The following is a 22783-nucleotide window of genomic DNA, read 5'->3' as shown; positions in this document are numbered from 1 at the left end:
CCCAAGTAGCTGGGATTGCAGGCGCCCGCCCCCAAGCCTGGCTAATTTTTGTATTTTTTTAGTAGAGACGGGGTTTCACCACGTTGGCCAGGCTGGTTTCAAACTCCTGACCTCAAGTGATTCGCCCGCCTTGGCCTCCCAAAGTGCTGGGATTACAGGCACCGGGCCCGGCCAGTTTCTTTCAAGAGACAGTGGCGTTCAGACTCTCTGAATCAATCCGGTAACTACACCCACTGAACACCTACTACGTGCCAGGTATTGAACTAAGCCCCCCTTCATATGCCATCTCATGTAATTATCTCAACAACCCTACCAAGTTAGCAAGGTTTCCAGTTCTGCCTTCGAAGGGAACCTCCTCTCACCGGAGATCCCTATGACAGACCCTGCGAAATATTTTGCTGCATCAGAATGCTACAGGCCGTCAACTCCCTAACATGCGCAAAAGCGGGTAGCGGATTATCCAGGGTAGTGGATTATCCAGGGTAGTGGATTATCCAGAGTACCAGGTCTGGCGCGCTGCCCGCCCGGCTCTGCGCATCTCCCTAGCAACGGAGCCCTTCCGCGCCGCGAGGTGGCTGAGCCCCGCCCCCTCCATTGGCGCGCCCCCGTCATCCCCCGCCCCGGCGCGCGTTCTGCGCATGCGTACGCCCGCTGGCCCCGCCCCCTCGCGCCGCGGTCGGAGCCATTTCGCCGATTCCTCCATGCGAGTTGCTGTGCGTTTCTCTGTTGTCTCGGTAGAAGGCCAGAGTCACACACGGTCCTAACAGCTGGGCACCAGGAAGCGAAGGCTGGTAAGGGAGAGATGTTCCGGCTACCGTGCGGGGCGGCGGGGTCGCGGGCGGGCGGCGTGGACCATGGCTCCGCAGCCGGCTTTGTTGCGAAGCGCGGGCGGCGGCGGCGGCGGCTGGGGGTGGGGGAAGGGACAAGCCGCCCGCGGGTCCCCGGATTGCGGGTTGCGTGCGCGCCTCGCCGCGATGCGCTTGCGCCGCCCGGGCAGCCTGTGGCCCCCTCCCCTCCCCTCCCCTCCGCCCAGCGTTTTCCGCTGCTGCCTCTAGCAGCCAAAGCCCGCTTCCTCCTCTGGCCTGCGTACGCCGGGGCACCGCGGCGGCTGAGGGAAGGGGGTGCACCGCCTGTGGTGGTTGCCGCCGGGGCGCCACTAGTCTAGGGCCCTTCAGTCATTCATTCAAGCCACGAATAACTGGTGCCGTCGTGCAGGCCTTGTGTGTAGGGCAAAAAGAAATTAAAGAATGTAAAGGGAGAGCGCCTTTGGCTGGTATAGCGAGGTAAGGCGTCTCGAAGGAGGGAGGCTTTGAGCTGATAACCTCGGCCAAAGCGAAGGAAAAGCAGAGCCTGCAGAAGCGGAAGGGATTAGTTATCGCTTAAGGGCAGAAACTGGGCGGGAGCTGAAAGCAGGCCATGTGACTGGAGTGTGGCGAGAAGGCTTTCAAAGGAGAATGTTTTAGGGTGGCAAGAATGGAAACAGAAACCGTGTAGGACAATATTTCAGTAGCCCGGGTGTGCGGTAGTGGTGGTAGGGGAGATGGGAAGAAACGAATGGATAGGGGACGTATTTTGAAGCAGAAATGCGTAGTGGTGGAAGGTAGTAGGCCTGGAGTCAGGCTACGTTTTCTGGAATTCTTGTGCTTTTTTTTTTTTTTTTTTTTTTTTTTTTTTTGACGGAGTCTCGCTCTGTCGCCAGACTGGAGTGCAGTGGCGCGATGGCGGCTCACAGCAACCTCCGTCTCCCGGGTTCAAGTGATTCTCCTGCCTCAGCCTCCCGAGTAGCTGGGACTGCAGGCGCGCGCCACCACGCCTAGCTAATTTTTGTATTTTTAGTAGAGACGGGGTTTCATCATGTTGGCCAGGATGGTCTCGGTCTCTTGACCTCGTGATCCGCCCGCCTTGGCCTCCCAAAGTGCTGGGATTACAGGCTTGAGCCACCGCGCCCGCCCGAATTCTTACTCTTATAATTAGGAGCTCTGTCTTCCTGAGGCAAGATATTCTTTGTCTCAGTTTTCCCTTCTCTAAAGGGATAGTTACCTATACAGGATTACTAAGGATTAAGTAAAATAGTCCATCATCCATTTAGATGATCTGTTATGGATATTGTTTGACACACATTAAGGGTTCTACAAGGGATACCTATGGAAAACCTTCAGAGAGTGGACGACTCTCAACTTGTGCCAGGAGTAACTTGGTGGATGTCGTGCCGTTTATGGAAACCGAAATGCAGGGGTAGGGTGTTGGAACAGATTTGAGGGGAAATTTAAAATTCTGTTTTGACTGAGATGCCAAGTTAGCATGCAAATAGGTGAGTTAGTGCCACAGTTGGACGAACTTAATTTTGGACTTTAAAGAGAAACGACGGGCGGGCGCGGTGGCTCACGCCTGTAATCCAGTACTTTGGGAGGCTGAGGCGGGCCGATCAAGAGGTCAGGAGATCCAGACCATCCTGGCCAACACGGTGAAACCCTGTGTCTACTAAAAATACAAAAAATTAGCTGGGCGTGGTGGCGGGCGCCTGTTGTCCCAGCTACTTGGGAGGCTGAGGCAGGAGAATCACTTGAACCGGGGAGGCGGAGGTTGCAGTGAGCCGAGATCTCGCCCCTGCACTCCAGCCTCAGCGACAGAACGAGACTCCGTCTCAAAAAAAGAGAAAAGACTAAACTTTCGACATATATATTTGGTCATCGATAGCATGTAGTTGGTATTGAGCATTATGGGGTTGTATGAGACTAGGGAGACAGGAGTTTGATAGTATAGTCCTTTGTATTTCATATTACTCATTCACCATGAGGGCTTGTTGTTTAATTATTCACGAGGTGGAATTTCCAGATAAACATTTTCAGCTTTCCATGGCTTTTTTGTTAATAGGGCATTCCCTTTGCCAAATGGATGACCAGAGTTAGACTGTGGCGACTCAGACGTAACAAATTTATGCTAGGGGTGTAGTTTGATGACGTTAGACTTAGGTGCTAACAAAATGCATCAAACGTGAAACGTGAAGCAGACGGTTTAATGCTGGTAATGGGATTTCTTCTCACAGCAAACTAAATTCATAGCATATTTTATTTTCTCTGGTTATAAATGTGGTCTCACATATCTTACAGTTTAGAGTCAACATTTTGACTGACAGGCTCCATATCTTGTGGTATTTTATAGACTTGTTGCACTTCAAGAAAACTTCAATATCCTCAAATTTTAATAAATAATAAGGCCTAAAGGAGAGATTTGGTATAGAACATTTAATAGGTTACTGTCTTCAGTACTGAATGCTTAATGTATTTGAACTTTATTATATTATTAATACATGGCCTACAACTTTGGGGACAATGTGCTAGTGATCATAATCAAAATGAGAATAAAACATTGAATTTATATGCAAATGATAACTGTTTCTTAATATATAGTAGTTTGGATTTTAATTTAGGCCTCCACTGTGGGTGACTTGGAAGTTACTTTTCTAAATCTTAGTTTCTTACTTCCTGAAAAGACAATGATAGTACTACCATATCTGTGTGCCATTGTTGTGAGGATGAACTGAGTTAAATATATAAGGTGCCCGTTGTAGAATATAGGGCCTTATATAAAATACTTTGTAAGAAAAGATAAAAATCACTCATAGTCCGCAAAGATAACCATTTTAAGGGGTATTTCTTTCCAGTCTTGATCATGTATATGTCCTTTTCATGAAGTTCAAATCATACCGTTTTGTATCCTTTTTCTTACAACATATAAACGTTCCAATTATGTCAATAAAATTTATGGGGAGTCTTAATAGCAACGTGATAGAATATCCTATGTTTAACCCAGACTCAGTAATCTAGATAATTGGTTCCTCCCAGTTTTTGCTATTATAAATGCTGTTTTTAACTGACTTTTGTTTTCTTAGATCTGAAGAAGACACTTGAATCATGGGTGACGTTAAAAATTTTCTGTATGCCTGGTGTGGCAAGAGGAAGATGACCCCATCCTATGAAATTAGAGCAGTGGGGAACAAAAACAGGCAGAAATTCATGTGTGAGGTACTAAAGAATACAGTTTGCATTTATGTGATTTACGAGGTTCCTTTTGGGGTTAAAAGAAAAATGTTTTCTATTTGGAGATGTTAACGTGTTGCACATTAGGAAACGACAGCTCTTTATTGTGACTTGACTGCTATTCTAAATCATTTTTGAGTCAGCATTACTCTTAAAACAATCTGACAGGTAAATTATTCTAATTAGAGCCTATATCTTCCTCAGCTTCCTCAGTACCAGTAGTGGGGATGGGAAAAGTTGGATCAACTGTTTGCAGTTTTACAAGCACCTTTAGAAAGCAGAGCAATTCTTGATTGCTTCAAATCAAAGTGCTTAAATACAAATGGAGAGCTTGTTCGTGGATATTACAGAATCAGATTTTAATATGAACCTTCTGTTATATGAGAAAAAAAATCTGAGCCACTTAAACATTATTTTTGGATACAACACAATTCAAGCTTTTTCTTTCAGTAGCTCATGAATTCTCTTAGGTGTATTATTTTCAGTGTATTTATAGAGTATATTTCCTAAAGTTAGCTGTTTGTTGTCTCTTAATGGACTACTGAATTACGAATTTTTAAAATCTCAGAATTACCCAGGTCAGTCTCTTAGTATTTTTTTTTTTTTTTTTTTTTAAGGTTCAGGTGGAAGGGTATAATTACACTGGCATGGGAAATTCCACCAATAAAAAAGATGCACAAAGCAATGCTGCCAGAGACTTTGTTAACTATTTGGTTCGAATAAATGAAATAAAGAGTGAAGAAGTTCCAGCTTTTGGGGTAAGTACCTATGGCGAAGCACTTGAGATGTATGTTGTAAAGTTGTACAAACTCAATATGTGTTAAGAGACTCAAGATAGTAATTTTTCACTGTTTTCAGATATATCGTGTTTCATAATGAAATTTGACATCTTGTTTTCTCTCAGCACTGGACAGAATTTCTGAAGATGTGGATTGCATCCTTATTATATACCTGTCCTAGGGGCTTGAGAAATTCCATTAATCTTTGTGTCTTATGGTTTTATTTATTTCATGTATTTATACACCAGAAATTTTAGAGTTTGTTATGTTCCATTCATTACCAATGATAATACTTTAAATAGAATAGAAAAATCAGTAATATTTTAGATACGTTTGCTCCCATTGACACCCCCCCCCCCCCCCCAAGTAAGCAATGAGGTCTTGCTCTGTTACCCAGGCTAGAATGTAGTGACACAACCATAGCTCACTGCAGCCTCAAACTCTTGGGCTCAAGCAGTCCTTCATCCTTATGCCCCCTTCGTAGCTGGACTACAGATGCGTGCTACCACTTCTGGCAAGTTGTTTGTTTTTTGAGGCAGAGTCTTGCTCTGTCGCCCAGGCTGGAGTGATCTCGGCTCACTGCAGCCTCCGCCTCGTGGATTCAAGCGATTCTCCTGCCTCAGCCTCCGAGTAGCTGGGATTACAGGCACGCTCCATGATACCCAGCTATTTTTTGTGTTTCTAGTAGACATGGGGTTTCACCATGTTGGCCAGGCTGGTCTTGAACTCCTGACCTCAAGTGATCCATCCACCCACTTCCGTTTTCCAAAGTGCTGGGATCACAGGCGTGGGCCGCTGCACCTGGCTGACGTGTCCTTATGTAACAAAATAGTATTTTATGCAATAGAGTATTTTTGTGTTTTTTATATCATGATTATTTTAATTATATTATGTAAGTATGCAACAACTATCTCTGTCTAGTAGGTTGTTTTTTGGGATTTTTGTTTTGTTTTTCTGCCTTTTGTTTTTGAGGCTCCGTCAAACTCTTGGCCTCAAGCCATCCTCCCACTTCAGCTCTTCCCAAGTAGCTGGGACTGTGGGTGTGTGCCTCTACACTGGGCTCTAGTAGTTTTTAAGAAATAGGCTTTTTTTTTTTTTTTTTTTTTTTAAGGCGGAGTCTTGCTCTGTTATCTAGGGTGGAGTGCAGTGCCACAATCTGGGCTCACTGCAACCTCCGGCTCCTGGGTTCAAGCAATTCTCCTGCCTCAGTCTCCTGAGTAGCTGGGATTACAGGCACCTGCCATCATGCCCAGCTAAATTTTGTATTTTTAGTAGAGACGGGGTTTTACCATTTTGGGCAGGCTGGTCTTGAACTCCTGACCTCGGCCTCCCAAAGTGCTGGGATTACAGGCGGGAGCCACGGCGCCCGGCCCAGGCCCAGCTAATTTTTGTGTTTTTAGTAGAGACAGATTTTCACTGTGTTGGCCAGGCTTCTGTTGAACTCCTGACCTCAAGTGATCCGCCCCCTTCAGCCTCCCGAAGTGCTGGGATTACAGGCATGAGCCACTGTGCCCAGCCTGTCTGCCAGTTTTAACAGGGTCCTGTTACTGAATTTTTGTATTCTGAATTGTTTATGACAGTATTCTGACTCGTTATGAAAGAAATCTTATTTCCTTCCATTCCTTTGACTTAAGAACTCGATAGACTTACTTTCCAGTAGATTAACTGCTGGGTGATTATCGTGTCTTACAGTCTTTAATTTCATTGGTTTGCCTATCCGTAAAATGAAGGGATTGGGCAAGATCATCTTGAAAATGGCTTCTGATTGAGAAAGCAGTTTTGCAAATATCTTGTGCGTGTTTGAAGTCTCCCTCTATATTCTTTATCTTTTAGGCTCTACGGTCTTGTAGATCTGCTAGTGACAAAGTCTCTTATTCTCTTATTCTCTTTCTGAAAATACTTTTATTTTACCTTCTTTAAGAATATTTTCACTGGATATAGAATTCTGGGGTGCCAGATTTTTTTTTCCCCTTTTGGTATGTAAGTGTAAAAAAAAAAAAAAAAAGTTTTCCTCTTCTCTCATACCACAACAATCAACACAGAAGATTCTGTGACTAAATGTGGGGTGGAGGTGGGGGGCTTTTTCCACACACCCCAAGCAAACAATCAGTTCTGCAGCAGACAGTAGCAGGGTATCCTCCAGTTCATCTCTGACACTACCTGGAGATAGCGTCAGATCCCACAGAGTGAGGACTCAGTCCCACAAGACTCCCCAGCCCCTTCAGCCACCACCTGCAAGACTGGGCCTCTAGAACTTCTGACTAACTAGCTTCAAGTTACGGTTTTCATGACTGCCTCTTTGGGGTCAGTTAATTTGCTAGTGTGGCTCACAGAATTCAGGAAAACATACATTTACCAGTTTATTATAAAGAATACTACAAAATACAGTTGGAGAAATACACAGGGCAATATATGGCGGAGGTGGCAGGGAACTCCCATGCCTTGCCTTGAACACCATTCTTCAGGAACCTCCACGTGTTCAGCCATTCGGAAGCCCTCCAAACCCTGCCCTTTGGTTTTTATGGAAACTTCATTATTCAGTATTGATTAAATCGTTGGCCATTGGTGACTTGACCTTCAGCCCTTCTCACCTCCCCAGAGGTTGGGAGGTGGGACTGAAAGTTTCAGCCCTCTAATCTTTGCTTGGTGGTTCCGGTGACCATCCCCCACACTGAAGCTACCTAGGGCCTGCTAGCCAGCAGTCAACTCGTTAGCATACAAAAAGTCTCCATTTAGGAGATTATAAGGATTTAGGAGTTCTATGCCGGGGAAATGGGATTGAAGACCAGATAATACTTTTTTTTTTTTTTTTTTTTTTTTTTGAGATGGAGTTTCGCTCTTGTTGCCCAGGCTGGAGTGCAGTGGCATGATCTCGGCTCACCGCCACCTTCGCCTCCGCGTTCAAGCGATTCTCCTGCCTCAGGCAGGAGTATCTGGGATTACAGGCATGTGCCACCATGCCCAGCTAATTTTGCATTTTTAGTAGAGACGGGGTTTCTCCATGTTGGTCAGGCTGGTCTCCAATTGCCAACCTCAGGTTATCTGCCCGCCTCGGCCTCCCAAAGTGCTGGGATTACAGGCGTGAGCCACTGTGCCCAGCCAGAGACCAGATATGCTTTAAAGATAATATGACATTTTCTACTTCCTGTTTTCTGTAAGAAGTCAGCTATAATCAAATCACTCTCTTGCATATGTAATGTGGTAGTCTCTGTTTTTAAGATCTTTTCCTGTTATTTTTGGTTTTTAGTAGTTTGACTGTGTGACCGGGCATGGGTTTTTTTGTATGTATGTTTTCTTTTTTTTGAGACGGAGTCTCGCTCTGTCACCCAGGCTGGAGTGCAGTGGCGCAATCTCGGCTCACTGCAAGCTCCGCCTCCCTGGTTCACGCCATTCTCCTGCCTCAGCCTCTCAGAATAGCTGGGACTACAGGCGCCCGCCACCACGCCCGGCTAATTTTTTTGTATTTTTAATAGAGACGGGGTTTCACCGTGGTCTCGATCTCCTGACCTCGTGATCCGCCCGCCTCGGCCTCGCAAAGTGCTGGGATTACAAGCGTGAGCCACCGCGCCCGGCCTGTATGTGTGTTTTCTAACTTGTTCAAGGTTTGCTGAGATTCTTGAATCCATAGATTTATGTATTTCACCAGCTTTGAGAGACTTGGCTATTATTTAAGGTATTTTTTATTTTTTCTTCTTTCCTCTTGGTGTTTATATTTAAGACTTGATATCCCACAGGTCCCTGAGGCTCTCTTTTTTTTTCCTATCATTTTTTCCACTGTTCTTCAAATTGAATAATTTTCATTGATTATCTTCACATTCTTTGATAGTTTTTTCTGTCCCTTCCATTTTGCTAAGCCCACTCAGTGTATTTCAGACACTACCTTTTTCACTTTTAAAATCTCCAGCTTATTCTTTTTTTGTATATGTTTTCTCTGGTGGCATTTCTTTTCATTCGTTATAAGTGTACATTTGTAATGTAAATATGGATTTCCTTTATGTCGTGAAGCTTAATTCTTATAGCTGCTTTAAAATCCTTGCCTACTGCTACTAACATCTGAGTCATCTCGGGGTTGGATTCTGTTGATAGGTGTATTTTCTTGAGGTTGGATCACATTTTCCTCTTTGTGTATCAAATAATTTTTTATTGGATTCTGGGCATTGGAATATTATGCTGTGGAGACTCTAAATAATGTTACGCTTCTCCAGAGAGCATTGATTTGGTTTTTTTGCTTCGTTTTGTTTTTAATCAGGCATTTAATTTGGACTCAAACTGCAAATGCTGTCTTTTGGATGTTAACTCAGATCTCACCTCAGTTTTCTGATCATTTAGGACAGCCATGGAAGAGTCCTTCAGGTCTCCTTTGCTGGGCAGCTTGGAATCTGCCCTGTACATGAGTGGTTTTCAAGGGTTAGCCAGAGATTTCATGTACAGAATTTGGGGCTCCTCCTCTCTGGCTGTTTCCTTTCCAGCATTCCCTCACTTTCTAGCAGCTTTGCTTTCCCTGAACTCTAATTCTGATTCTTCAGGCCAAAAAGATGGTTTCATTGGAGGTTTAGCTGCCTGGGATGGCTTCTCGGGCTAAAAGCTACAGTAAACTGGAATTAGACCCTTGATACTCCATGCTTCCCCATTTTAACTTCTCTCAAGAATCTACCTGCTTTTTTTCGTTCATTTTTTATTGCCTGCATATAGTTCTGGTGTGTTGTGTGTGTGTTTGTATTTTTTTCCCCCTAAAGTTTATGTTACCTGCAGGAGGGTCAGTCTTACAGGAACTTACTTGGCTACAACCAGAAGTAATCCCCTATGTGATTTTTTTTATTAGTGTTTTAACATGGCTCAGGTGTTTTCTATTAAATGCTCCGTGGATTTCCTACTTTCTTCCTTATTTCCTCTGTTCCAGCTACAGTAGCTGTACTTCTTCATAGGTCTTCAAATATGCCCTCATCTTTCTGCCTCAAAACTTTCATACCTGTTTCTTCTACCTGAAGGACTCTTCCCCAGCTGTCCTATTTAACATTACAAATTCACTGTCACCCTCAGGTTACTTCCTAAACTCCTTCAATGCTTCATTTTTCTCCGTAACACTTACTTTCAACTCAGTGTTTCTCAACTGGAGACCATTTTGTCCCTGCAAGGGACGTTTGGCAATGTATGGAGATAAATTTTTGTTGTTGTAACTCGAGGTGGCCACTGACATCTAGAAGGTGAAGGCCAGGGATGCTGCTAATGACCTACAATGCACTTGACATCCTCCTACAACAAAGAATTAACCAGCCTAAAATGTCACCAAGATGTTGTTCCAACGTAATTTATTTTTGTTTGATTGTATTAGAATGTAAGTTCGTGAGGGCAGGGATTTTTTTGTTTTTAGTTTGTTGCTGTGTCCCCAACATTTAGAATGGTTCCTGGTCTATAGCAGACACTTAAATGTTTTTTGGTTGACTGAATAAATGAATGGATGAATTTGGAAAAAAAAAATTATAACAACCCATTTCTACTTTTAACCCCACTGTATTATTAGTCCATTCTTGCATTGCTATAAAATACCTGAGACTGCATAATTTATAAAGAAAAGAGATTTAATTGGCTCACAGTTCTGCAGGCTTTACAAGAAGCGTGGTACTGGAATCTTCTTGGCTTCTGGAGAGGCCTCAGGAAACTTAGAATGATGGCAGAAGGTGAAGGGGAAGCAGGGATGTCCTACATAGCAGGAGCAAGAGAAAGTAAAGGAGAAGATGCCACACACTTGTAAATGACCAGATCTCAAGAGAACTCACTCGCTAGGATAGCAGTACCAAGGAAAGTGGTACTAAACCATGCATGAGAAACCCACCTCATGATCCAGTTCCTTCTCACCAGGCTCTACCTCCAACATTGAGGATTAAAATTTGACATGAGATTTGGGCAGGGAGACATAACCAAACTGTTACCAGCTACCATCTTTATCTTACCTCCTCATTCTAGGGAAATCCTTTTTCATAATCAGTTATTTCATCTGGAACTTACCCTTTCATGCCATAAATTGCATTAGCCAAAAGTGAGCATGTAGAGGATATTTTAAAATTTTTTTGCTGTGGACAATTGTAGATGTGTATAAAAGAATAACATAGTGAAACTCCATGTTTCCGTCATCTGGCTGCAGCACTTTCAATTTTATTCATTTCTAACTACTCCCCTTTCTTAAGATTATTTTGGAGCATCCCAGACATCTTATTCATCTGTTAATATTTCAGTTTTTAACTAAAACATAATTTAAAAAAAAAAGTATTATAATCAAACCTAAAAGAAAAATTTAAGAATAGTGTCTTAATATAATGAGATATCCAATTAATGTTTACATTTTTCTGATGGTTTTATAAACTTTACCCCTCATGGGAGATGTGGTAATGTCTGGAGATGTTTGAACTTGAAGAAGGTGTGCTGATGGCATCTAGTGGGTAGAAGCCAAGGATGTTAAAAACTATGGTATTCAGAACAGCTTTCTGCAACAAATAATTACCTGGTTGAAATGTCAGTGGTGCTAATGTTGAGAAACGTTGGTCTATAACCTCACCACTAGTTTTAGATACCTTAGTATTCTTTTAATTTGCTTTTTAAAATTATGAGTGAAGTCAAACATCTTTTGGGCTTTAAGGATCATTTACATATATATTTCTGTGTACTGCCTCTACATATATCTTCCATTTTTTTTTATTGGATTCTTGGTCTTCTCCTCTGTGTTAATATATTCGCAATATTAACTCCTTATCTGTGATGTGTCACAAATATTTTTTCTCAGTTTGCCCATTATAACTTTATTTTTACTTGTGTTTTTTGCCATATCAAAAAAATTGGTTCGATGTAAAGTGTACACACGTACCCACCCCCCCCTTTTTTTTAATTTCATCAGCATTCAGCTTTATTGATCACATTCTCCAACCCAACAAAATTTTTCTGTCTTCTCTGGCACTGGATTCTCTAATTACCTTTCTGTCTCTGACTGCTCCTTAGTTTTTTTTAATCTTCCTCTTGGTAGAATGTGGAACCATATCCTTAAGTATTAAGTATTCATTCATAATACTACTACAAGCTTGGATATTCTGTCAGATACTTGTGTCTTTTTGTAATGAATACATCAGTACTTGACTATTACCTAGGCTAAATCATCCAGCCTGGGTGACAGAGCCAGACCCTGTCTCAAAAAAAGAAAAATGGCATGGTGGCTCACACCTGTAATACCAACAGTTTGGGAGATAGAGGCAGGAGGATCGCTTGAGTCCAGGAGTTCAAGACCAGCCTCAGCAACATAGACCCCATCTCTACAAAAATAAAATAGAAATATCAGCTGGGAATGGTGGTGGCTGCCCGTAGTCCCATCTACTCGAGAGGCTGAAGTGGGAGGATCACTTGAGCCCAACAGGTTGGGGCTGCAGTGATCTGTCATTGCACCATTGCACTCCAGCCTGGGTGATTGGAGTGAGACCCTGTCTCAAAAAAAAAAAAAAAGTTTTTAAATGGGAACAGATTGTGAGAATAGAAAAAGAAATAAATGGACTAGCATTGCCAATGTTGCTAAAATCTGTGTATTTTTGTTTAGATAGTTAAATGTATATTTTAATGTGATAAAATATATATTGTGTATACTATTTTATAACCTACTTGAAAAAGTATTTTCTCATATTGCTGACTCTTCCTTAGGCAGAGCCAAGATTATGCACTGTGACACTTTTAATACTCTTATACCTCACCTATTTTAATTGATTTTGAAATGTTAAAAAAGGAAATCCTCCCCATCACTGGAAAATAGAAGTTACATCAGACATGTCAGTTCTCATAGGTTAGGAATTTTCTTTTAGGTTGGTGTAGATAGAGAGTGAGGTAGAGAGGAATTTGAGGTCCTGGAGTGGCAAGGTGGTAGAAAGAGGAGGACAAGTTAGCATTGTGGTGCCAGGACTGCCCACTGAATTTTTCCTGTGCCTTGGTTATTAGGGCTGACCCTTGAGTAGGTTCTACTTTGTCTCCATAACCCCAACCTTGGAGGAACACTATCCTTCAAGGTATAAGCTCTCTAGAAGAAAGCAGAAAAGAAAAAAATTCACAATGTACTAATAACACCTAGCATTAGAAATGCTGCTATATATGTTGGCAGAAGCAAAGTGGTAATGTGAAAAAGTAACAAAGCGCCCAAAAAACCCTAATAGACAATTGGAAATTTCAATTTAGATCTAAGTGAAAATTTTAAATTATGATCATAGACTATTTAGATAACAGTGTCTGCCAAAACTCTGGAGTGGTCAGAGGAACAGTCATTTATTCAAAATAATATTAGTTATACTATTGCACAAAAAGCAGCTTTTTGAATGAATTAGCTTTCATCTCAGAATGAAACAGGAGAAATTAATAGCAATAAAATCAGAAATTGCTGAATTAGAAAGTAAAAATAAGTAAAATTTTTAAATGTTCTTTGCAAACAGAAATATTCCATCCCATCTAGTTAAGGAAAAGGTTGCATAGATCTCAGTTCTTCATCCTAAAACCCATGTGGTTAGATGGGTTTAAGAATTCAGAATTTTCTTTAGTTTAGAAAATTAATATATTTTATGTAACAGCACATCTGAGGCAAAACCCTGTAATTAAACTTTCTTAATACATCGCATTAATGACTTTATAAGAGAAAAATATCTACTCCATGATCATCTTAATAAAGGCTTTTGAAAAGGCATTTGATAAAATTAAACACTAATGACCAATAAAATACTTAAGAAATGGAGTAGAAAAATACTTTCTTGACTGCTTTAAAAGGTATTAAGGTAGTAAACACTGTACTAAATAAAAATGAGCCCCAGAGCAGTGTTACTCAAAATGTTACAGTTTGTGAGGAAGTGGTAAGTACAGAAATGAGTAAACATTTAGAAATACGGTATTGTGACAGGTTGTTCCCAGTGGATTAGGGGAAACAGCCAGTTCTTCATTGCAGACATTTTGAGATGCACTGCTCTAGAGACTTAACCTCTAAACAAAGATGGTAATATTACAAAGAAAGGAGGTATGACACCTGGGTCTCTTAAATGTTAAAAGAATTTACTAGTCCCTGTGAAGGCAAAAGCACTGACAACTGCCTTGACTTTTTCTTTTGCAGGTAGCATCTCCTCCCCCACTTACTGATACTCCTGACACTACAGCAAATGCTGAAGGAGATTTACCAACAACCATGGGAGGACCTCTTCCTCCACATCTGGCTCTCAAAGCAGGTAAGGGACTTGAATGCATGCACGTGGTGGAGAATAGGATGTACACAATCTTGATCACCATCTCTGTTTCTCATTTTGGGTAGAAAGAACTGCAGTAAACTCTTGATGTTAAGAGACAACCCAAGGCCTTCATAAATTTGCACATACTACCAGATCATTTATTTTTTTCATAGAACATGTGGTACAGCGTAGTTCTTTGCTGTCATTAGCTTTTACTAAATTTTTATCTGAATAAATAGATTTTTCACAGGCTAGAATATTTGGTGAAAGAATCTTATGAATTGCCTTTTCTTGTTCCTTATTCTTACTAAATATATTGTTGACTTGTCTGTTTACCCTGTGGATCCAGGCCATTGCAGAATGACTTACAGTAGGTCCTTGAATAACTGTTTCCTTCAATGTTATTATCTTACAACATTGCTTATAGTCTTCGTTTCCAAGAACCTAGCAGTGACATTAATTGAGGACTTACTGTATAGTCACAGCTTTTATTGGGATGTCTACCGTATGGTAGATTAGGATTTGGGTCATAATGCTTAAGTCTCATATCTACTGTTTATTAAATAGCAGTAGTATCTACTTCATATGATTGCTTCGAGGGATAAACTTTTTTAAATGCACGTAATAAACTTAGAGTTAATAGTGCTGGCTGCTGTTTTTGCTTATTTGGCATTTTCATCAATAGTTACCTTATTTCCATCACTAGTCCTAGCAGGTAGCTATCTCTTCAGAGTCATATTTATCAAAGAAATGGTTTTATCATTTAATCTGTTGTTACAAATGTAACAAGTTTAAAACAACGCTATATTGATAATACATGCTAAATTATCAGCCATTTCCTGTAATTCAACACTGAGATAGCTTCCCCCCTCACCGAATTGAAACCATGAATTTCTAAACATGGAGGGCCAAAATATAAATTCGGATAATTTTTTTTTTTTTTTAATGAGGCAGAGTCTTGCTCTGTCACCCAGACTGGAGTGCAGTGGTGCAATCTTGGCTCACTGCAACCTCCATCTCCCAGGTTCAAGTAATTCTCTACCTCAGCCTCTCTAGTAGCTGGGATTACAGGCATACGCCACCATGCCCGGCTAATTTTTGTATTTTTAGTAGAGACGGGGTTTCACTGTGTTGACCAGGCTGGTCTCAAACTCCTGACCACAAGTGATACCCACCTCAGCGTCCGGAAGTGCTAGGATTACAGATGTGAGCCACCATGCCCGGCCATAAATTAGGATAATTCTTTCGTGTATTTAGGATTTTTCTACAGTTATGACTCATTAAGAGAACAATTTTTTTTCTTTTAACAGAAAATAATTCTGAGGTAGGGGCCTCTGGCTATGGTGTTCCTGGGCCCACCTGGGACCGAGGAGCCAACTTGAAGGATTACTACTCAAGAAAGGAAGAACAAGAAGTGCAAGCGGTAAGGCCAGCACCCTAGGTTACATCTCTGAGAATGTGATTTGGGACTTAGTTAACAGCAAGGCTTAGGATATTCACAAGTTAATAATTGGGTGCATCTTTTAAAAGGTTATTTGAGACTACTTATTAGCACAAGTCATCATAAAGCTAAACTACCCATTTACTCTTGTTATTCACATTGCCTATGGAGGAAAAAAGCAGCATTTTTTCTTGGTAGTAATAAAAAGATCTCCTCTTCAGATTTATAGGAAATGTAATTATCTCAGGGGACCTTATTTTATGAGCATTTAGAGTTAAAAAACGTCTTTAGTAGTATAGCTTATTTTTCCACTTCATGTATTCAGAGTGTTAAAACAAGCACAAAGAAGTTGTCATTTTTTTTTTTTTTTAGGAAGAATTTAAATGCAATGTATTAACTAATAGCTTGTTTATATAATAGGGCCTTTAGATGCAATAAAAACTAATTCTGGTTCAGTTTTTGACTAGGACTAGAAACTATCAAAAACAGCTTTTGCATCATAAAGGATGGTACAAAGACGACATTAAAAATTTCTGTGCCTTAAGTTTGTATAACTAAACAGAGCCAAATTTAATTATCATTGATTCTACAGACTCTAGAATCAGAAGAAGTGGATTTAAATGCTGGGCTTCATGGAAACTGGACCTTGGAAAATGCTAAAGCTCGTCTAAACCAATATTTTCAGAAAGAAAAGATCCAAGGAGAATATAAGTACACCCAAGTGGGTCCTGATCACAACAGGTTTGCTTGTTTCGTTCTTTTCCTTCTGTAGTAAGTTAAGGTGGTTTTGGATATTCACTGTTGAATATAGTCTATTTTTGTACGTTGTCTGGTTAATTGTGTGGTTTAGAAGTGAATTGTTAAAAGATAACGTTAATTTGCACAAGAATAATTCCTGATTTGTATTGTGCAGTTTCCATGGTTTTCATATGAGTGCATTTTAGCTGTGTAAGAAGTTCAGCGTAAATCTTTTTTGTCATGCTACACATTTAAGATGCTCATTTGAATCTGAAAGGCAAAAGTCATAACCACAAGTGCTGGTTTGTCCCTAGTTGATTTAAAAGCCAGCCAAAGGTGGTGATTTTTTTTTTTCACTTTCGTATTGTTAGAGGCAGTTACTATTTCTTTAATGGGTCAGGTTAGATACTTAAGTTTTGAGTCCCAGAAGTAAATTGTATTGCATCTACATCCACATTTCACTTAAGCCTTGAAAACTGCCAGCTTTTCTAGGAGTCCTAGTGAAATTTAAGGGCTTATCGTAAGGTCGAAAAGGAACAGCCTTGGTCTTTGCATGTGGGGTGTCCTTTTTTCCTGTTAAATGTATAAAACTGAATATAAAGGGAGGTCATTTTAACAGTATGTTTCTCAGCCTGCTTGCTGTTCTTCCTGAGAGCATTCCAGGGTGTAGTAATTATTACTCCCAGGAAGGCTCATATGGGTTAGACTTTTCTGGGGAGCGATGTTATTTTTATTAGAACGGAGGGGAGGTTGTAATGGAAACCTTTTTGAATGATTCCGTTTGCTGTCCATACTTATGAAATAAATTATCCAAATACATTAAAAATATTTTTCTCGAAAATCAAAGTGTTCTCCCTTGGATGCATCTAGCGACCCTGAAATAATTAATATTAATACAAAATTTTGTCACTGATCAAAATGACATTTAGAGCATGGTTCCCCCTTCCTCCCACTGTTTTGTTCAATCCTGAATTCTCAGATATTTCTGGTGTCAGCCTTTTTAAAACCGTCAGGTTGCAAAGGAGTGATACATTTGTTGATGATTTGTTTTCTTTCATATTTTGTCTTTCTGAACGGATTGGGCTTGGTAGCACTTGGTGACTTTAAGAACAATGAGATACCTAAGTGTGCCTGAAGCTCATCGTTGCAGACATTTTTTGTTATCAGTATCTTATCATAGATTTCTGATACAAAGCAGTGAAGAATTCAGGAAAAGACAATGTGGGAGGCACAGACATTTGGGGGAGCCAGGACAGCATTGCTCTTTGTATGTCCTTTTATTTAAAGGCATAACAGACAGCAACACCAGAGATCTGTGTTCATACACACATGTGCTGCTGCTTAGGCTGAACTAAGCAATCACATGGGAAACTATTGTAAACTGATTTCTGGTGTCGCTGTTCCCCCTAGGTGGAGGAGAATGAGATTGAGTGCTGACTTTAAGCCTGGCTGAGAAACATACTGGCATCGATGTCATTAATGAAAGGGTGGATGTTGTTCCCCTGAAAGCCAGTGGCCTTTGACCCCTGAAGCCGCTGTGCCTGAAGGTCAGTTCACACGAGGTATAGGAAGGAGTCTAACATTTATTTTTTTCTTAAGCCTCACCCAGCCTTTTATTCACACCACCAAGTCTAGGTTAGAATGTATCTGAGCAGTGAAAGGACCAGAATGCATAGTTACCAAAGGGCAGTTTTTCCCTTGCTAAAACCTAAATTCATTTTTTAGACTCTGCTAGCAGTTTTAGATATAATGTTACAACATGTGTTTTGTTCTCCAGGACCTGATTTAAATAAATGTGATAAAAATAGGCTAAGTTTTTTTGTCATCCAGGGCTGCTTCCAACTGCAGGCAGATTTGAGAACTCTGCCTCAGGAGCCATTGATATGCACAAAGTGTAGGTGCATGTGTGAGTTTGCGTATATTAGCTTAATAGATCGCAGTCATTAATGGGTGGCCTATGCAAAGGAATCTTAAAATAATTATAACCGTAATGTAAAACATTCGGGGCCTACTTTATTTCTTGGCTCCAAGCTAAGTGGAAAATTCCTTTTCACTGAATGTATTCTAGCTCTTGAGACTCCAGCCTTTGGAATAAGAGTAAGTAAATATAAAATCTAATACCCTAACGTTTTCCTTTCATGAACAATTGGCTCATCAACTTTGATTATAGTTGTCTTATGCCATGTTGTATATTATTTGAAGTTTATATACTTCATTTGTTCTAGGGTTGGGCAGAAATAAATGTTGGTAATTTTTTTTTTCTGTGATTTGCCTAAGCAGTTGGAAAGCCTGCCTGACTTGGGAGACCTGGATTTGCCGGTTTCTAACAGTGAAATTTCTAACCTTGCTTGTATATGTTGTTACAGGAGCTTTATTGCAGAAATGACCATTTATATCAAGCAGCTGGGCAGAAGTAAGTTTACTGTTTCCCCAATATTCCAAGTCTTTGTATAGAGAAGGAATCTTCACATTTTAAGTCTTGAGCCACATATACAGAAGCTGTATTGAAAGAGCACATGATATAAGACAGCATCTAGGGTATATCTTAGAATATTAGTAATTATATAAATTAGAGGCAAAGTCTCCCAGTTTGCATGTGAAAACAGACATGTTAGTGTAATCTTTCAAAGATAAGACACAGTGGGATGATTAGGAGTCTGCCAGTGTCAAATAATTTTAAACCTTTCTTGTTTTTTGAGACGGAGTCTTGCTCTGTCACCCAGGCTACAGTGCAGTGGTGTGATCTTGGCTCACTGCAAGCTCCGCGTCCCGGGTTCATGCCATTCTCCTGCCTCAGCCTCCCCAGTAGCTGGGACTACAGGTGTCCACCACCACGCCCGGCTGATTATTTTGTATTTTTAGTGGGGACGGGGTTTCACCATGTTAGCCAGATGGTCTCTATCTCCTGACCTAGTGCTCTGTCTGGCTCAGCCTCGCAAAGTGCTGGGATTACAGGCGTGAGCCACTGTGCCCGGTCTTAAAACATTTTTTCATTTTTATGTATACAATGAGTTATTTTGAGTGGATGGGTAGTACTAAGGGAGAGAAGATAAAGGCAGGCTAACTTCTGTCAGCTCACTTATCGAGGTTAATTTGGCTAGTTAGGCAGAAAGATACCTTTGTACCCCTTTGTTTTATATTCATCTCTCCTAAAGATGAATGATACTGGAGGAGAGAAAACTTTCTATTAATATTTTCTTTAAGGATATGAGTAACTTAGCTTTAGTTTAATGCTGAGGTCAGCAAACTATAGCCCTCTAGCTAAATCCAACATATTGCCTGTTTTTATAAGAACTGTTTTATTGTAACAGCTACACTCATATTTTAGACTTTACAGGTCACACATTGTTATTTTCATTTTATTTTTACAACTCTTGAAAAACGTGAAGCCATTCCCAGGCCTGTGGTTTGTCAAACTCATAGTCAGTGGCTGCTTTCACACATTAAAGGCAGAGTTGAGTAGTTGCGACAAGATACTATATGGCCTGCAAAGCCTAAAATATTTATTAATTGACCCTTTATAGAAAAAGTTGCCCAAATCTTGGTCTAGGTAACCACTCTGGACCCAATTACTTTTACTGGTTTATTTTTTACTCTTAGTCTTTTCAAACTATGTTTTCTTCCCCTATTTTAATGTCTGATATTAACAGTGACAACTTCGTTGAAATAGGTTATTTGCTTTCATAATACTGATTTGTATGAGTCCTAGTATCAGCCAGTAATCAAAACTGTTGGTTATTTAGTTGATACGCTGTTTGGCAATTTCTTTTGTTTAGCAGATATTAATAGAATAAAAAGGAACTAGAAGCCATGGCATACCCTGTATTTTAGGGCTTCTTGTGTACGTAAGCCCGTAGTTTCTTGTGATAAGATGTTTCTTTACTCAGGTGATTTCTTTCTGTCTGATAATCCTGACCTTACATTATAGGGATTTTTGCACGAGAACATGGATCAAATAAGAAATTGGCAGCACAGTCCTGTGCCCTGTCACTTGTCAGACAACTGTACCATCTTGGAGTGGTTGAAGCTTACTCTGGACTTACAAAGAAGAAGGAAGGAGAGACAGTGAGTCTTTAGATTTAATAGACTTATGAGATAGTGTGAGATTCAGTTTAGCTCTTGTTTAGTATTTGGCTAAAGAAGTTTAATTTTAAGAATCTTACCTCAGGAAATGAAAATGGCCCTGCTAATCATCTCTGTGTCTGGCATGATGTTCATAATAGGCAGTGAGTAAATAATCATTGAAGTAATTCTCTCACTAAAGGGAACTGACTATTGGTTTAGGAATATTGTAGACCTAGTGTTGACTGTATAGTCTTAGCCCCATTATAGTAGATTTGAGTAGTGTTGTTATGTGTTATCCTTTTTCCATAGGTGGAGCCTTACAAAGTAAACCTCTCTCAAGATTTAGAGCATCAGCTGCAAAACATCATTCAAGAGCTAAATCTTGAGATTTTGCCCCCGGTAAGCATAAAGCTGTTTAGTTCACATTTACATAGAACTCTCAGTAGACAAGCAAATCATATTTTTTTGTTTGTTTTTCTTATTTTTTAATAGCCTGAAGATCCTTCTGTGCCAGTTGCACTCAACATTGGCAAATTGGCTCAGTTTGAACCATCTCAGCGACAAAACCAAGTGGGTGTGGTTCCTTGGTCACCTCCACAATCCAACTGGAATCCTTGGACTAGTAGCAACATTGATGAGGGGCCTCTGGCTTTTGTGAGTGCAATATTGTTTTTGAGATTGGATTCTTGTGTTTTACTCTTGACTATATTTGATTAGTATGTCTAGGTAAAAAATGGATTTATTTTGAAGCTGAATTATGTTTTTGTTTGACTATGTTGGCTTTTTGTTTTACAGGCTACTCCAGAGCAAATAAGCATGGACCTCAAGAATGAATTGATGTACCAGTTGGAACAGGATCATGATTTGCAAGGAGTAAGTCTGAATTATTTAGACACATAGTGCTCAGAGCTTCAGAATGTTCTAGGTATGGGTAAAAAGTCAATGAGCAATACATTTTGCCCTTTTAAGGAGGGCATATCAAAAGATATGTACCAAATTGCTAATCGTAGTTACCCCTGAAGTTAGTGGCTATGAGTTGAGGGCCTGTGAGAGAATTTCATTTCTTAATGTAATTTAATAAAAGTGGAGAAATTTAAGGCAGTAACTCCTTTTGCTGTTGGTTTTTTTGTTTTAGTGTTTTCCAAATAAAAAATTAAAATGTTAAAAAGAGTGCATGTGCAATGTTCAGGGACAATGAGAAAATTTAGTTTTTGGACAACACCAAAAGATACATTCTTCAGAAGTTTAGTGGAAAGAAGTAGTTCTATTAGAGATATAAATATATACACATTCTTTTTTGAAAAAAACATTTTCATCACTAAGCCAATGGAAATGAGTAAGTTTTTATAGAGGTGGAAGTTTGGTTTTTTTGTTTTTTCTCGAGACAAAGTCTCGCTCAGTTGCCCAGGCTGGAGTACAGTGGTGCAATCTCGGCTCACTGCACCCTCTGCTTCCTGGGTTCAAGCAATTCTCCTGCCTCAGCGTCCCAAGTAGGTGGGATTACAGGCACGCACCACCACACCTGGCTAATTTTTGTATTTTTAGTAGAGATGGGGTTTCACCATGTTGGCTAGGCTGGTCTCCAACTCCTGACCTCATGATCCTCAACCTCCCAAAGTGCTGGGATTACAGGCGTGAGCCACCGCACCTGGTCTCTAGAGATGGAAGTTTTTTAAAGGATCAAGACAGTTGCTTCTAATGTGTTGGTGACATTTGACTAAACTGTGACTTTTCTCATGCAGATCTTGCAGGAGAGAGAGTTACTGCCTGTGAAGAAATTTGAAAGTGAGATTCTGGAAGCAATCAGTCAAAATTCGGTTGTCATTATTAGAGGGGCTACTGGATGTGGGAAAACCACACAGGTTCCCCAGTTCATTCTAGATGACTTTATCCAGAATGACCGAGCAGCAGAGTGTAACATTGTAGTAACTCAGGTAAGTGGTAAACCAACCATGAAATACCTAGAGACCAGACTATTTCTAGTTCTTTAACTAATTTTTGTAATTATTTAAGATTGAGAGAGCATTGTGCCCTTGAAATTAAATTTAAAAAAAAAAACATAAAAAGAACTTAGTCTTTTTCTAATCTCCAGTATGCTACACTAGTACGCTAAACTGGACTATGTGAGGGATTCTTTTTATCTGGTCTAAAGAGTCTCTGGGCCTAGAATCAGACTGTCGAGATTAAGAATTCTTTGTCCTAAAGTTCATCCAAATCTTGGTCATCTCTATCTTACTACCTTGATACTGAATAAAAACCAGTCAGACAGGTAATGGTTAACTTTTACTGTGTGCCATGTTCTATTCTAAGCAGTAGCTTTTTAGAAAAATCTCAAAGTTCATAATGACCCTAAGATTTAAGTACTATTTCACATAGTATTTCTCTTTCAGTAAATTAAGGCACAAAGAAGATAAAATGCCCAAGGTTAACACAGAAAGTGGTAGAACTAGGATTAAAAAACCAGGCAATCTGCCTTTTAGGATTCTTCCT

The 22783-nt window shown here is 40.3% G+C and overlaps 1 protein-coding gene across 1 annotated transcript in view; it reads left to right on the top strand.

The window, feature by feature from the left end:
- Positions 1 to 638: 638 nt before the first annotated feature.
- DHX9 (DExH-box helicase 9) overlaps positions 639 to 22783 on the top strand; it is a 49209-nt gene continuing 27064 nt past the window's right edge. Inside the window, exons 1-12 of the mRNA XM_030818777.1 lie at positions 639 to 791; positions 3893 to 4025; positions 4658 to 4798; positions 13938 to 14049; positions 15360 to 15472; positions 16083 to 16231; positions 18595 to 18641; positions 20157 to 20293; positions 20603 to 20692; positions 20786 to 20947; positions 21089 to 21166; positions 22036 to 22227. Coding sequence (XP_030674637.1) covers positions 3915 to 4025; positions 4658 to 4798; positions 13938 to 14049; positions 15360 to 15472; positions 16083 to 16231; positions 18595 to 18641; positions 20157 to 20293; positions 20603 to 20692; positions 20786 to 20947; positions 21089 to 21166; positions 22036 to 22227 — 1332 coding nt within the window. The 5' untranslated portion in view covers positions 639 to 791; positions 3893 to 3914. The remainder of the gene's footprint in view (positions 792 to 3892; positions 4026 to 4657; positions 4799 to 13937; positions 14050 to 15359; positions 15473 to 16082; positions 16232 to 18594; positions 18642 to 20156; positions 20294 to 20602; positions 20693 to 20785; positions 20948 to 21088; positions 21167 to 22035; positions 22228 to 22783) is intronic.

Source organism: Nomascus leucogenys, chromosome 9, assembly GCF_006542625.1.
Source record: "Nomascus leucogenys isolate Asia chromosome 9, Asia_NLE_v1, whole genome shotgun sequence".
Classification (NCBI taxonomy): domain Eukaryota; kingdom Metazoa; phylum Chordata; class Mammalia; order Primates; family Hylobatidae; genus Nomascus; species Nomascus leucogenys.
Note: the sequence above shows the minus strand (reverse complement) of the source record. Positions and strands in the feature narration are given on the sequence as shown.